This window comes from Podarcis liolepis, assembly GCF_965112155.1.
Source record: "Podarcis liolepis genome assembly, chromosome: 16".
In the NCBI taxonomy this organism is placed as follows: Eukaryota; Metazoa; Chordata; class Lepidosauria; order Squamata; family Lacertidae; genus Podarcis; species Podarcis liolepis.
This window is the reverse complement of record NC_139567.1, coordinates 24063878-24079219: the sequence shown is the minus strand read 5'-3', so window position 1 is coordinate 24079219 and position 15342 is coordinate 24063878. Positions and strand designations below refer to the sequence as shown.

At 43.8% G+C, this 15342-nt stretch overlaps 1 protein-coding gene across 1 annotated transcript in view; it reads left to right on the top strand.

The window, feature by feature from the left end:
• LOC310695940 (uncharacterized protein) overlaps positions 1–15342 on the top strand; it is a 146495-nt gene that overhangs the window by 13183 nt on the left and 117970 nt on the right. Inside the window, exons 4-8 of the mRNA XM_083480876.1 lie at positions 786–873; positions 2849–3037; positions 3885–3993; positions 11241–11435; positions 12578–12682. Of these exons, the coding sequence (XP_083337002.1) occupies positions 786–873; positions 2849–3037; positions 3885–3993; positions 11241–11435; positions 12578–12682 (686 nt within the window). The remainder of the gene's footprint in view (positions 1–785; positions 874–2848; positions 3038–3884; positions 3994–11240; positions 11436–12577; positions 12683–15342) is intronic.

Below are 15342 nucleotides of genomic sequence, written 5' to 3'. Positions count from 1 at the left end.
AGTGATTGTGTGTGTGTGTGTGTGTGTGTGTGTGTTACACAATGAAACTAGAAATGCATAAAGGGATCCCAGAGAAGCTTCTGTTTGTTTCTGTGCTTAGAAGAGGCTAGCAGGGAGGTAGCACTTTACAGAGGTTTCCAGGCAAAAAGGAAAAGGAAGTAGGGCACTGCCCCGAGGTCCATACAAACTACAATTCATTATTGGGGACAGAGGAGAAGCAGGATAGTAAGGGACAATATTTCAGCATTGGGTGAAGGATGGATTTAGAATGGGATGAGAGTATTAGAAAGAAGGACCTTGGAAGATTTTGCAGATCATGGGGATGGAGGAGAAATTTGATTTAGTATGCCTTTAAAGCCAAATATATCAAAGCCACACTGTCTGAAACAATATGCGACCCAGAACACAGCTATCCTTTGAAATTCTCACCTAAATTTTCTGCTGCAGTTCTGCAACCAGTATTTGCCAAAACGCACATGCAAAGTTAAAGCATGCATAAAAATGTATGTATCGGTGAAAGTAACATACAAAATACATTATATCAAGGGAAATGGCTTGCAAGAAATGTGAACTTTACTTAAAACTACCTACTGAGCCTAAAAAGCTACATTCCTGTGGGTGAACTGGAAGAAAACCTTCACTTTGAGTCCCACTATAGGGTGATAATATGAGAGTCAGCCTATTAGGTCTAATTGAGGTTCAGCTGAGGCTTAGCCCTTGCTGTGGGAAACTCACAAGGAGCCAAAGGTCCGTTGGACTCAAACTTTTGTTGCTTTGCTTTGCAGCTGCCCAGGAGGTCAGATAGCTCCACGCTTATGCCCCATAGGAACCTATAATCAACTTACAGCTCAGGAAGATATTGCATCCTGCCAGGTAAATGAAACAGGACGGGAAAAGGGAGAGTATGGAGAGAGTCAGTAGCTAAAATGGGGTTTCTGTTCATACTCAGAGGGTACTCAATTGCTGAATCCTTCTTGTTTCTTCAAACAATAAGGCAGGGAGTCCCACCCAGCATAGGTGTAGCCAGGCTTTATTTTAGGAGGGCAGAACTGAGTTATCTGTGACACAACTGGTCAGTTAAGTATTTAACAACTGATTTTTGAAATAAAATTTAAAGGCTGGAATCTCTCTCTCTTTCTCTCTCCCCCCCCCATGTGTGTTGAGGAGCCCACAGTGTACCCAGGAGTACAGCGGGAGACAGATCTCATGCAGTTTATCATGGGTTGCGGGGGCAGGTAGAGCACAAAGTAAAACCAGTCAGCTGGGATAGTGCTCTGCTGATTATTGCAGCTAACATGAGGGAGCAACTATGTGAAGTGGCATTGCTGAAAGGCCTAGACATTCCTGTAATGAGGCTCTATAGATTGTCAGGGCCATCTTCAAAACATATAGAGCCAGCTGGAGGCTGTTGTAAACTCAGGGGCTGGTAACGCAGGCTCCTGTCCAGATCCATTCTTACCTCCCATCTAAATGTACTTGGCATAGAAGATAGCGGTCTCTAAGTTAAAAAATGCAACTTTCATCATCCGGGTATCAAAATCCCCGCCATTAGATGTTCTGAATTAAAATAATATGTTCAGTTGTTCTCCCTCTGCCAGGCAAAACATGGGGCGTGTTCCCAAATCCTGTGATTAACACATCTCTGCAGTGCTATTTAAGGGAAATTACTCTTTCATCAGCTGCTTGAACTGACGTGAGCCCAAAAGAATATTATGGGATTGTTTCTGATGTGTTTGGGTTGTTTTCTAACCTCTTGGGCATTGCAAAATGTGAGCTCCTGTCAGTGGCGTAGCGTGGGTTGTCAGCACCCGGGGCAAGGCAAGTAATTTGCGCCCCCTAACCCGTGGATTTGCGCCCCCTAACCCTAACCCCCAGATGTTGCGCCCGGTGCGGCCGGCCCCCCCTGACCCCCCACGCTACGCCACTGGCTCCAGTTTTTCTGCTTTTGACTTTCTTTCTTTCCCTCTTAAATATTCCTGGTGCCAAGTAAGCTCCCACAAAACACCCCTGCTTCCATCTTCTGCCAGAATAAAATAAAAAGAGTTCACTGAGTTTATCCTTCTCTCTAATACAGAGTATATGTCAACAGAGTACATTCTATAACACCAGCACTACCAGTGAAAAATCTCACCTCTACATTATGACATGTCAATAATCATCAAGCCATGGGAAGGCTAACTGGGGTTTCATTTATTCATCTTTATCCTGTTCCCAGACAGGTTGGGTGGGTGGGGGGTCAGTCCTTTTGGTTTCCTGGTCCAGAGTTGTTTAGGTTTTATATGTAAGTAACTTGACCTTAAAACTGGCTTGGCGACCAGTGTAGATCCTTTAGCATTGGTGTGATAATGTACCCACTGCTCACAACCCAGACCACAATATGCAGCACCAACTGAAGCCCCTGGACCAGCCACAAGGGAAGGTCCACATACTGTGCATTGCAGTAGTCTAAACATGAGTTTACCAGTGTATGAGTTACAGTGGCCTGGCTATCCTTGTCCAGGAATAGCACAATTGATGCACTAGCTGAAGTGGTGCTAATGCCTTTGCCCTTGGAGTTCACGTGAGTCCACCACACATGAGTTGGATCTAAAAAGTTGCCAAAAGATCTGGCACATGAAGCAAGAAGAGATCACGAAATGGAAGCAAAAATGTTGGTGTTATAAAGGGCAAATGCTTGTTCATGAGTTGTGTCACAGATACCCAGACATTTGGCTGCTAGTGAAATGTTATTCATAAAGATCTTGGTTCCAGTAATGGCCAATTGGGAACGCAGCATTTCTGTGACTCTTTTGGGGACACCATTCCACTTAACAGTACACCTCTTAATGGTTCATAACTTCCTTGGCAGGCCTGCCCAGATGGTTACATCAGCTTGGGCACCCGAGGTGGGTGCCAGGTGTGTCCAGATGGCTACCGGTGTGATCCACAGATGGGTCTACAGCGAAAGTGCATCCCTGGTCAGTATTCACCTGCTGGAGAGATGGAGTGTCAGGAATGCCCCAAAGGATATGTCTGCCTCGATGGACAGGAGATACAGGTATAGAGTATCACACCTAATGCTAGCTGAGCTCCTAATTGGTGTTCAACTTTTAGATGAGAAGAATAGGATGTGTCCTTTTTATGTTGATATAGTATAAGCACTTTTAGTTACCGTATTTTTCGCTCCATAAGGCACACCTGACCATAAGGTGCACCTACTTTTGGGGGGGGGGATTCAAGAAAAGAAATATGCGGCTCTTGGGGGCTTTTGCGGGAGGTGGGGGAAGTGAGAGAGCATCACTCTGTCCCTCCCCCCACCTCCCACAAAAGCCAGGGATAGCTGCGTGAAGCCTCACCAGGGCAGCGAGATGAAGGCTCCCCGCTGCTCTGAGGAGGCTTTGCGGGCTACCCCAGAGCTGCTCAGGAGCTTGTCAGGGCTGGCGGGGGAAGCCCGGCCCCAAAGAGCAGGTTGGGGAGCAGCGGAAAGGCTGCGCGCAGCCTTCCTGCTGCTCCCAGAGCTTGTCAGGGCTGGTGGGGGAAGCCTGCCCCCCCCCCAGCCCCAGGGACCACACATTCGCTCCATAAGATGCACAGACATTTGCCCTTAGATTTTAAGAGGGGGAAAGTGCATCTTATGGAGCAAAAAATACGGTAATAATACTTTCTAATATTTTGATGTATTTTAACTTGATATTGTATCTTCTTTCTGTCTTTTTAATTATATGGTAGTGACAAATAAGTAATAATACATGCATACATAGTTTTTTTAATGTCCCTCTTAACTCTATTTTTGGTTGCAAATTTATTTTGTTTGTGTATTAAGGATCAATTGGGCTCGGGTTGTATGGTCAATTTTGTGTTGGGGAAAGGCACCCTCATCAAATTGTTCTGTTTTCTCTCCTCAGCATTGCCCAGGTGGCCACGAGCCCAATCCTGGCCATACCTTTTGCAGAGCCTGCTTCCCTGGCTTTTTCTCTATGGAAGGAAGTCCAGAGTGCCAGCCTTGTCCAACAGGTAGGCTGTTCTTCTGAGCCACCTTGGATGCAAAACACAGACAGGCCCTGGATCAATAGTAACTCTCTGCTTTTGCTTCCAAACCCTTGAAATAGTTCTTATTAAAGCAGTGGCTCAGTGACAGTCTGGGGGCAGTAGAGTCGTGAAGATATTTCAGCAGCAATTAGGTTTTATTTGCTCCATGTTGATCCCAAGAGAGCAAGACAATACTGTGTGACAAAGAGGTAATCTTCCCTTTCTTCTTCATAGTAAAAAGTGCAGTGATATGAGATAAAAGCCCTGTCCTTATATCATCAACTGGATAGGAGGCCACACACTCACTATTTAGGCAGGTTTCTGCTTTGGTATATGAGATAACACAATAAATGCTATTCAATATTTAGACAGGATGAATCAGCCAGAGATGCTAAAGTCCCTGGTTGTTTTTCTATGGATGGTGCCTCTCATATTCTGCCAAAGACTCAGAGAAAGTGATTTCTGGCAACCCAGAGAGAGATGTGAGGCTTAGGGAAAAAATGAGGACTTGAGCATATTAAAAAGTGTGTGTGAATACACCCTGGTTTGACATGCCATAATCATTAATAACTTTGTGTGCTCTGATCTGGGGCTCCAGATTTTGGCACGATTAATGCACATTGCAATTAAAAAGAAATGAAGCTTCATTTTCCCAGTCAGCTCCTGATGTCCATCTCAGGAGTTACCCAGTAAAATAGCTTTGAGTTTCTTAACAGTGTAAGGAATAAATGTTTGGGGGGAAAGGTCTTTGTGTCTGTTTCACGTCTCTCTGTGTGTCTTCAGCAGATGCTGAAGTGGAATTCTGTGTGACTTCAACTTATTGATTTGTAATAACCTCAGCTTGGGAGAATCTGTGGGTCAGGCCAGCCCACCTGAATGGGGGAGGGCTTGCCTGAATGACTTTCAGGTCCTTTACAGCCCTACATTTCTTTGACTTGAAGCAACTTGGCAGGCTCAACTTTTTAAGTCTTCAGGAAAGCTGAAAGTAAAGCCTGGGAGATTAGATGTGCTCCACCAGTAAATAAGTGAATTCTCAATTGTCCTCCATAAGCCATTTAAAGAGCTCCTTGCTCTTAACTACTGCACACCTCCCCCTGCTTGATATTCCAGAGACATCTTGATAATCCCATCCTCAGGATATCGCTAGCCTGTCATTGTGGGAATGATCGGGGTGTTGCAAATTCATCACTGTGACATTAGCGCTGAACCAAATATGACAGGAGGATGGGCAGAGGGGAGCTCAGACCTTTGTTTTAAAAAGCAACAATTGCCTTTGAGAATTATGAAAGCGTAGAATGTTATTAGAGATGATTAATTGGCTGAAATGGCTCAGAAAATTACAGAGAAAGACAAGCAACCAGAATTAGAGGTTGCTTCCCACTGCACACTGTCTCTCAGCATAAAATCGGGCTGGAAGGGAATCAAATATCTGAAATAATTCATGCTGGAAATTTATTTCCCTCTGGAGATGGGAGAAGAGTTATCTGTGAAAATCACCAAAGCACTTTTTATGGGGAGAAGATGGGAAGCAAATGCATGTGGCTTACCCTTGTGAGTTTTGATAGATATAGATAGATAGATAGATAGATAGATAGATAGATAGATAGATAGATAGACAGACAGACACACTATGAAATTCATATTACATTAAGACTGCATTCTTCTCCAACGCACCCATAGGCAAGGCTTTCTCTGCCAAATTATATGAAAGCACTTGCAAACAGGCTGGTATTGTGATCTGAACAACTACCCAAAATCAAATGAGTTTTCTTTTTTTGCAAATTGTATGAACTAGAACACATAAATGCACAGCAGAGATAACTGCAAGGCTTCAGTGCTGCCTGCTTCCCAGGCATATTAGGAATGGTTGGTGGCATGTAAAAATACTCTGCGGCACTTCAGGCATCACCAATGGCTTTTTATTTTTTTACTCTCGTCAAGGTGAGTTGACTAAACACTTTCTAGCTTCTGCCGGTTTCTCTTTTTATCCCATTCTAAATTACCTGTCTCTAGTATGAAATAATAAATGTGAAGCTATAAAAGCATCAGTCTTGGGAATTCTGGGTGGGCAAGGAAGAAAGGGCTCAGCATACATGCACAGTGAAGACCAGGGCCACAAGCCCAGCAATATCAGGGCTGGTCTCCCACACAGGAATAGGGTGGTAAGAGAAGGCTGGAAGGTAGGTACCCGCATTCCAGGGAGGTAATCGAAAAGTGAAAATTAAGACAAGGAAAAACACAGGGTGTCAATCAATGGTGAGGATTCTCCAGCCCATGGACCTAGTAAAGCCTCGTGAGACCATTTTAGCCAAGCCATGGCCACATCTGACATCATTTATGACAATGAGTGTGGAGCAGGTAAAGGTCTGCCTGGGCCACAATGATATTTTCAGGCACCACCAATCAGCTGATGGGACCCCCGGCATGGTGATTTGCAAGCACCAAGAATCAGCTGATCCCTGGGACTTTGCTAGCACTGTGCTTTGCAAGCCCTGATGATCAGCTGACCATTGAGCTTCTGTGCAAAATGCTATGCTAACAATCAGCTGATTTACACTGATATAAAAACATTCTGTTTTAAATGCGTAGCTTAAAACTTAACTTTCTTTCAAAAGTACACCTTTGGACATATTACCTTGTGCATGTTTTTGAGCCAAGAATTGTGTTGGACAGATAGCTATGTTCCAGTCCTCATGCTAAGTCCAGGAGGGGCTGATCAGGTCGATTTGCTTTGAAATTTGTGAAGATCAAATTTCTTAAGCATCCCTGGTCACAATACATCAGGGTAGCTTTCAGCACTGGACAGCTCCTTAATGAAAGCAGCTAAAGCTTTGCGGAGCTGTTTGCTTCGTGGCCTTCCAGGCCCAAAGTTCCATCTCCTGGGGAGTTTCAGGCTCTCCCCTTCTTCATGACTTGTTGCTCCATTGGAAGCCAAAGTATTTAATGAGCACATCCAGGTACCTCCCACTGTGCCAGTGTAGTCAGTAACTTGATTCTGATCTCTGTAATGAGGATCCTCCTAATTAAATAATGAAGTGTTCCTGTATTCTGGCTGCCTTGATGTCGACTGATAAAAGGCAAAATGGAATGATTGATGTTTCATGAAAAGCCTTGGTGGTTCACTTCCAGCAGTGGTCTGTAATTCACTGTTATGGAAATCAGATAACATTGGGTCTTGGGTTTCCAGGCTTTCGGCTTCTGGTATTAGTGTCCGATGAATAGAGAGCAGCCTACTCCCGGGAGCATTCATTGTGCAAAATATGGAGCTAGGAGAACGTGTGCTGGCACCAAGGCAATCTCTGGAGGTTGGTACAGAATATTGTCATTTCAGAGCGGTTCTGGCAGAGCAAGACACAGTCTTTGTCTACAGAAATTGGCCATTTTTGACATAATGAAACATTTGCAAACCAGTCTTTTCTTAATATTAGCAACAAAGCCTAGGAAAAGCGTCTAAAACTCACACAGATATATATGAGCAGAGTGAGACTTTATGTTGATCATCACCTGCCTTGCCCCACCCTCCAGCCCTAGGACCCTTCAGAACAGAGCTGCTCCCATGGGCATTATGTGTATGTGTCTTTTGATGAACTTAGTGGAAGATTATGAGTCTTGGGGGTGGGGAGAGAGTATGTGTGAATTCAGCAGTGTTTTATTTTGGATTGCTAATTTGTTAATATTGTTTTGTAGATTATGAGTGCTGTAATGCTTTGTGAATCTTATATGACTTTTATTGTGACAAGCAACCAAACAAAATTCAAAGCGATATTACTGGCGTAATGACATTTAAATTACCCTAAGACAATAATGTAAAGATTTAGTTGCCAGTGCCAAGAATCTAAAATGCGGATGTATATAAAACATAAAATGGCCCCAAAATAGGCTCGGCACATTGGGTTGAAAAAGTAATAAAAAGAATTAAAACAGGTCCAGGTCTAGGACACACTACCCAGTCAGAGTAGCCCTGAGTTTCAGAGCCTGCACTATAAAGATTGCCACCCCACGTGAAATTTGGGGATTTGCGTCCACAAGAAGCGATTTCAAACAGTCTTCCTTAGATGTAATGGTGGATGGGATCAAGAGGAGGAGCTTAGGTCTTATTGGCTCATAAATAGGGCAGTAGAAAAAGAAATGTATGAAGTCCTCTACTTCATTCATTGTGCATGGACATAAACACTGAGTAATAGGGGTCTTAGAGTAAATCCCCTGCAGGAAGGCCGTGGGTATAGAGTGGAAACGGGCCATAGTAAACGCTCTTCTCAAATTGGGCTCCGTCAGGTCTATCAAGTAGTTGGCAAGTGATCTTACCACTTTCACTTTAGGGAGCCACATGGAGAGGCGAGCTGTAGTGGACTGTGCCCGGTCCATGGCCTCGTCTCTTGTAAGAATCCAGGCCCAGATTTTATGTTGGTCCCAAGATGACAGCGTGTCGAGATCTGGGAGGGAGTAGCGTGCAGTAATAGTTTCCATGGCCTTGGACCATTTGTTGGTATGAGAACAAGTTAAAAAGGCTTGCCTAGCTAGTAGGGAACCTGGTGCATTGATTAATTTACAGTAAAAACTAATGATTCTAATGTGGGCTCTCGCAACAATGGAGGGGAGGCCCAGTTCTGTTCTTAACTGTGCAGCAACTGAGCCCTTGGGGAGACCCAGTATCTTTCATGCAAAAGAGTTTTGCAGAATCTCCAGCCGTTGTAGTGTTTTTAAATTCCACCCCCAGATTTCAACCCCATACAGTAACATCGGGAGGACTTTGCTGATAAATGCTTTTCTGATTAGTGGAACCAACTGGCCGCCTTTTGCATAGAAGAATTTCTCCAAGGCTTTGATGGTTCTACGGGCAGCCAGGATGGTCATATTTAGGTGAGCTGACCAGCTAAGCCCATGCTGAAAAGTGATACCCAAATACTTGAATGCTGAACAATATTCAATAGAGTGGCCCTCAAAATTCCAGAAAGGCTTCCGAGTTTTCATGCCAAAAGTAAGAATTTTGGTTTTGGCGAAATTGATTTTGAGGGAGTTGGTATCACAATATGTCATGAGCCCTCTGAGCATGTTGTTTAAGCCCTGCTTGGTTAAAGACATTATCACCATGTCGTCCGCATAGAGTAATATGGGGATCCTGAGCTGTTGTAAAGAGGGGGCAGATTGATTTAGGGCCTTCATGGTTGTAACGATGTCATTTTGCTATGGCTGTTTGCTAATGCAATAAAGGTTTGACTTTGACTTTTATTGTGGGTTTGCTGTTTAGCTTATTTTTTAGTTGTTTTGTTAATAGTGTTTTGTAGAAGGTGGTTGTTTTACTCATAATTTGTTAATTATTCTATACTATTTATGTTGTATTTATAATGCTCTATTATGCTACTGTTATTTTTTGCTTATGAGCCTTGTGAGTCAAAAGTGGCACAGAAATATAATAAATGAAAGTGTGTGTGTGTAATGGGTTTTGGCTGGAGTGCAACATTTTGGTGAAGGGGCTGTAATTTGTCCTGTGGTCCAGCTCTAGAGTAAGATAAAGTTGTGAACTGGGCAAGGCTTTGCAAATACCCACATAAGAGGAAGAATGGCATAGGAGATGGAAATGCCCTTGTCCAAAGTAGGGATGTAGGAAGCTGCCTTATACTGTGCCAAAACTTTAGTAACCTAGGTCGGTGTCCTGACTGATGGGAGCTTTTCCAACTTCGTAGTAACAGTGGTGGTGGGGTCTTCCCCAATCCTGCACCCCAAGGTGCTTTAGCTAGAGGTGCTTGAGGTTAAACTTGGGAGGGGACACCACACCCAGACACACTTAGGGGAAATGCTGAGATGTCTGGGCATCCTGTTTAGGAGGGGAAGGGCAATATAACCCTGAGAAGGCCAGCAGGAGGCTAACTGAAACTTCTGAGTCATCAGAGTGTGAGGTTCAAGGGAGGAGAAGTCAGGACATTCAGGAAGTATGTAAACATCTAGGAATAGTGTTGCTACTTTTGAAGCGGGAGTATAAGAAGGAGCCAAGGAGGAAGAGCATGTGGAAATGATGGCCCCATTTCTAGGAGTGATCTCTCTAGTCAGGTCTAGAGCTTGGCAAAGGTGCAGTGTCCCCAAACAGAAGGGAAGAGCAGGATGCATGCATTTTGTGATGCCCTCATGGCTTTAATATAACCAGTGGAACCAATCAATGGCAAGACACAAGGGCCTAATGCACACTAAGCTTCTTCTCTACCGCTGAGCTTTGGTCCTTCCCTTGATTATCCTAACATGGAGCTTCCATATCCCATCTGGGATTTCTGCTCTTTTAAGAACCCCATGGAAGGCAAAATTTCTACAGGGGCAGTTTCCCACATCACATTGAAGAAGGAAATGGATCTGCACCTTGCTCTACACAGGAAGCCTTTAAGAAGGAGGGGAGGCGCCATGGTTCAGTCACAGAATGCGGGCTTTGCATAGAGCATGCATTTCCCTTGACCTTCACAATAGGCAGCTTTGTTCCCATTGGTGGCCTCAACAGCCACTAGTGCTGCAGTGCTGCAGCAGAGAAAATGGGATACTGAGAGAAGCAGAAATTAACAGCTGTTCCATCCCTACTTTGAAAACAACATCTCCCTGGATGTTAATTCCAAATTAATTCTGATTTTACTTCGAACGTTGCAAAGCAACATGATTTTCAACTACTTTGCTGAGGGAAGGTAGAGGTATCAACGCTTTGCAAGAGTGACTGCCGTCATGACCTGATATCTCCTCACTCCGTCATCTCCTGCTTTAAGCAATATCATTAGGGAGAAGAGCAGGGAGAGGACTTGACCTCTGATATCACTTGGTTTCCTACTGCTCTGCAGACTGTGGGTGTGCATTTTATTGGTGTTCAGGGGAGTGTGGTACCATTCTTTATCTTAAATAAATCTGGCATCTTATGCTCATTAGCTCGAGAAAGAGAGAAAGAGAGAGAGAGAGAGAGAGAGAGAGAGAGAGAGAGAGAGAGAGAGAGAAAGAAAGAAAGAAAGAAAGAAAGAAAGAAAGAAAGAAAGAAAGAAAGAAAGAAAGAAAGAACTTTCAAATGTTGTCAGAGAACTAAGAAGAATGGAATAGTGCATTTAGCCAGCCAACCATTCTCCACAGGTTCTGAGCCATTCCTATCAACATAGATACCATCTTGCCCCTTCGCTGATTTCACCAGCTGCAGTGAAATCATGCAAGTGCTACAAGAATACATCCCTTGTCCACCACACCACATCCTGTCACTTTGCTTTTTCCTTCAGGATATTCTTGTCCTCATGCCGGCACCATTCAGCCCCTCCCCTGTCCCCCTGGCTCTTGGGACCCAACTCCCAGGCAGACTGAGAGTCCAAGGTGTAATGGAAGTGCCTGCTCTGCAGATGGCCTGGGTGAGGTGCATCAGGCCCAGGAATCCACTCGCGCTGCTGGAGCCCTTCAGTGCCAGCTCTGCCCTTCAGGTGACTCTTCTCCCCCCTTTTTTGCATTATACTGATTTGTTTATCTGCACAGTACTTGGGGGAGCCAGTGAACAGGCTTCATTTGATGCCATGTGGACAGTGGCATTCAGGTCAGTGTTCAGTGTCTGAAGGAATGCACAGGAACTAGAAGTGAGTCAAGTTTCATAGTTCAAAGGAAGGCCTGCTTTGTCGCTACACCTGGATTACGGAACTCCCTGCTTCAAGAACGGACCCTTTCTGTTGGGTTTTCAGTGCCTTCTGAAGACATGCTTATTACAACAGGCCTTAAATCTATTTGGCAAATTTGCTTTGGATTTTCATCTGCTGCTCCACTTGCTTTTAGCAATTTGCTTTGGCTTCTTAATTACTATTTTTGTTATCAACATTTTGCAATCAAAAAGCAGAGTTGTGACTAGCGATATCCTCATTACGGTAAATATTGTAATAAATACAACCACGTATTTATCTGTAAGCCACCCTGAGTCCTGTCAGAGGAAAAGGTGGGACATAAATAAATTAATAATAATAATAATAATAATAATAATAATAATAATAATAATAATTAATACAGCTTTTTTAAAAGTTGGTTGTAATGTGTCTTTTAAAAATTGTTTAGATATTGGGGGTTTGGATTTTATATTGTTAGCTTCTGGGTGCATCACGCCCAAATATAGTTCTTAACTGGCTTATGCAAGCATGTATCCCTTTAGATAGCAGGTGGGGAAGATTGTTGAATGAGTGATTTCCAAAGGGTAGATAGATATTTCCCTATGGCAGAACATCTGCATGTGTGATGCCCTACTTGCAGATTGAAGTGGTAAAGTCCAAGTATGAGGTTTCCTGATTGTGACTAGACTCTTTGTGAGGTCTACTGGGGAGATGACTCTCACCTGAAGTCATTATCGGGGGCCTGTATTGGAGGGGCCTGTAGGCTAGGTCCCAAGAGGTGCAATGGTTGCCTCTGAATGTAAGCTACTGGGGAACCCAAGTGAGGATAGCACTGTTGCACTCGGATCCTGCCTGCGGGCTTCCCAGAAGAGGCATCTCATCAGCCACTGTGAGAACAGGGTGCTGGACTAGATTTGGCCATTGGGCTTGATCTAGCAGCCAAGTTCTACTTATAATCTTCTCTCATCTTGCAGGCCACTTCTGTGCTGATGATCTCATGACAGCTCCATGCCCCGCAGGAAGCTTTGAGCCCAAGGAACGTTTCCCGAGGCCCAGCGATGGCTCTTCATACTTTTCAGGTTCGTGCCTTATATTATCTCTGTTTTGCACAATGGGGAAAGCTGTTTCAGCTCTAAATCACACCACTAATTAGGCTCTTCTACAGTGGCTGACAGTTATAGTGCTTATTTACTACCCTCTGGCATAAAGCAAGGCATGTTAGACACCAAGGAAATTTCCTAGAAATTTGTACACGGAGACTTCTGAGAATTATTGGTTTCCTTTCTTTGTTTTTGTTTTTTTAAAAAAAACAAGGTGTTAACTTGGATAGTAACTTCCTTGGAAGTCACTGAAGGTGCATGAAAGGTGCTAGATAGCCCCAAAGCACTGAAATCTCATTGAGATGCCACTGGAACTTTGAGTAAGCCAGAACTATAGAAGACAATTTGCACCCATGATTCAAGGAGGCAAAATTGCTATTTCAGAACTCTATTACTTGATTGATAGGAGGAACATCAACATCTAAGAGCAGAAGGGATAGACCATTCTTCTACAGCAGGGGTGCTAACCTCCTTATTTATTTATTGGTAAGATTTCTTACTTGTCCTTCAGCATAAGGCCCCAGGGCAGGTTGTTACAATAGAATATGCAATAGAATGAAAACCTATAAAGCTATTGCAATTATAAAACAAGGAAAACCACTCTAAATGGAACAGAACTGTAAAAATTCAGCAAAGGAGGTGGGTCCCCTCCAAAACAAAATGCTTTAACTGTTGAAGGCCAAGGTAAAGAGGTGGATCTTCAGCAGACTGCAGAAGCTGTGCAATGAGGATGACACGAACACCTCTCCAAAATAAGGGCTCCAAAATTTAGGGGGTGCCAGAGAGAAAGCACTCTCCTGGGCCACCATTCCCTGCTCTTCTAAGGGTGGTGGGACCACCATGGGAGCCCCATCTACAAATCTTAGTACCCAAGCAAGGTTGGTTGGGATAAAGTTGTGGGGGTTTTTAATATTTGAGACCCAAGTCATTTGTGGTTTTAAACACTAATGTGAGCACCTTGTCCATGCTGTCTGTGGATGATGGGAGTTGTAGGTTAGAAACATTGGGAAGGCTACAGTTTAGCCACCCTTATTGTACAGAACCTTGACTCTTAAGAAGTCCTAAAAGTCATTAGCTGCTGTAATGTAGCTAATGTAACCCAAAGCAGTGAATTACTTTTAGGATGTAACCCAAAGCAGCCTTAGCACACTGTCACGCTGGTGTGACTTCTGTTTGCAATGGTTCTTCTTCTTCTTAACATACCTAATGAGTTTCTGTCCCCAGATTTTCCAACTGAAATAGTCGTTTCCTGGCTCAGTTGGTGTAATGCATACTTCAATAGCGCAAGGTCACTGTGAACATTCTCCATCATCTGAACAGACAGGCATAAGCAATTGGTGCACTGAAGTGTAGGCAGGGAGATGAAGTGTGAGTCTTGAGAGGGACCAGAAGGATCTCTGGATCAGATTCATTGAAGCCTCCATCTGCAGGCACAGTCTATTGTTGCAAGCTAGTATCAGAGCTCAGGAGTCTATCCGATAGGGGCTTAGAACATGGATGCAGCAGAAGCTGGCAGAGTGGAAGATAAACAGGTAAGCAGGGAGGTAGACTTACCACTTTCTATCCCATTTGCCTCCAAACATTTTCATGCCTCTCCGTATTGTGATGGCAGCGTATTCCCATGGGAACCCTGTTGCAGAGTGATTAGGTAGCTGATGGAATCCATTCCATTAAAACACAGATTTATTTTACTTACACTTGATGTTCATTAGGACAGGAGTTTGATAGCTTGGCCAATGGCCTTTGTCATAGCATTTGCCTTAATGGATAACACCTATAAGTGAAATAAACCTATTTTAAATGGAACTGACTACATGAACAGCCTCCTCTGAAGCAGAGGGCATCTTTATGAATATGTATCCCACGTGCTTTGTGTGTGCTGGTCATGTTGGATTTCAACTCAGGGAGCACAACAGTGTAAGTCAATTGGTGACTGCAAGTATAAATGGCCATTATCATTATCTGGTAACTAAAGGAGCGCAGGATGTAGAAAATTATGCATCTCAGTTTATACAGAGCTGAACAGAATGCCTACATAGGAGGAAACTAATTTGATCGTTTTCTAATATATGTTGGCAAGGTAACAAGTGTCCTCAAGTTTCACAAAAGTCAGGAATATTTATAATCAAGCCTTCCTTGGGCAGAGGCCCCACATTCTCCACAGCTGATTCCAGGAGTTGTTTTTAATAACTCCAGGGTTTTAGATGCGGTTCTCTGTCATCTCTGCCTGGAGATGCTGGGGATTGAACCTAGGACTTTTTGCATCAGGTGCCAGTGGCAGAAGGAGCAGGATTTTTTGTGCATGGAAGGAAAACAAGAAAAGTAGAATGGGCGCAAAAGGAGGGTGGCCAAGCTGTAGCATGGTGGTACACCATTCATTTTGCCTATGTAAGGTCACAGGCTGAATCCCTGAGGCCAACGACCTCTACCCAGGACCTCGGACAGCCACTACCTGCTAAAGTCAGGCAGTATTAGGCTGATCCCTGATCTTGATTCCTGTAACATCTAAGTGTAGACGATCGTGATCCAGGACAGGTCCTTTTGTGGATTCCATAACATCAACATAGACGTGTCTTCCATCCATTTTTATTTCACTGTCATTGAAAATGTAAAAACGCCAGACTCATCAGATTGGCTGC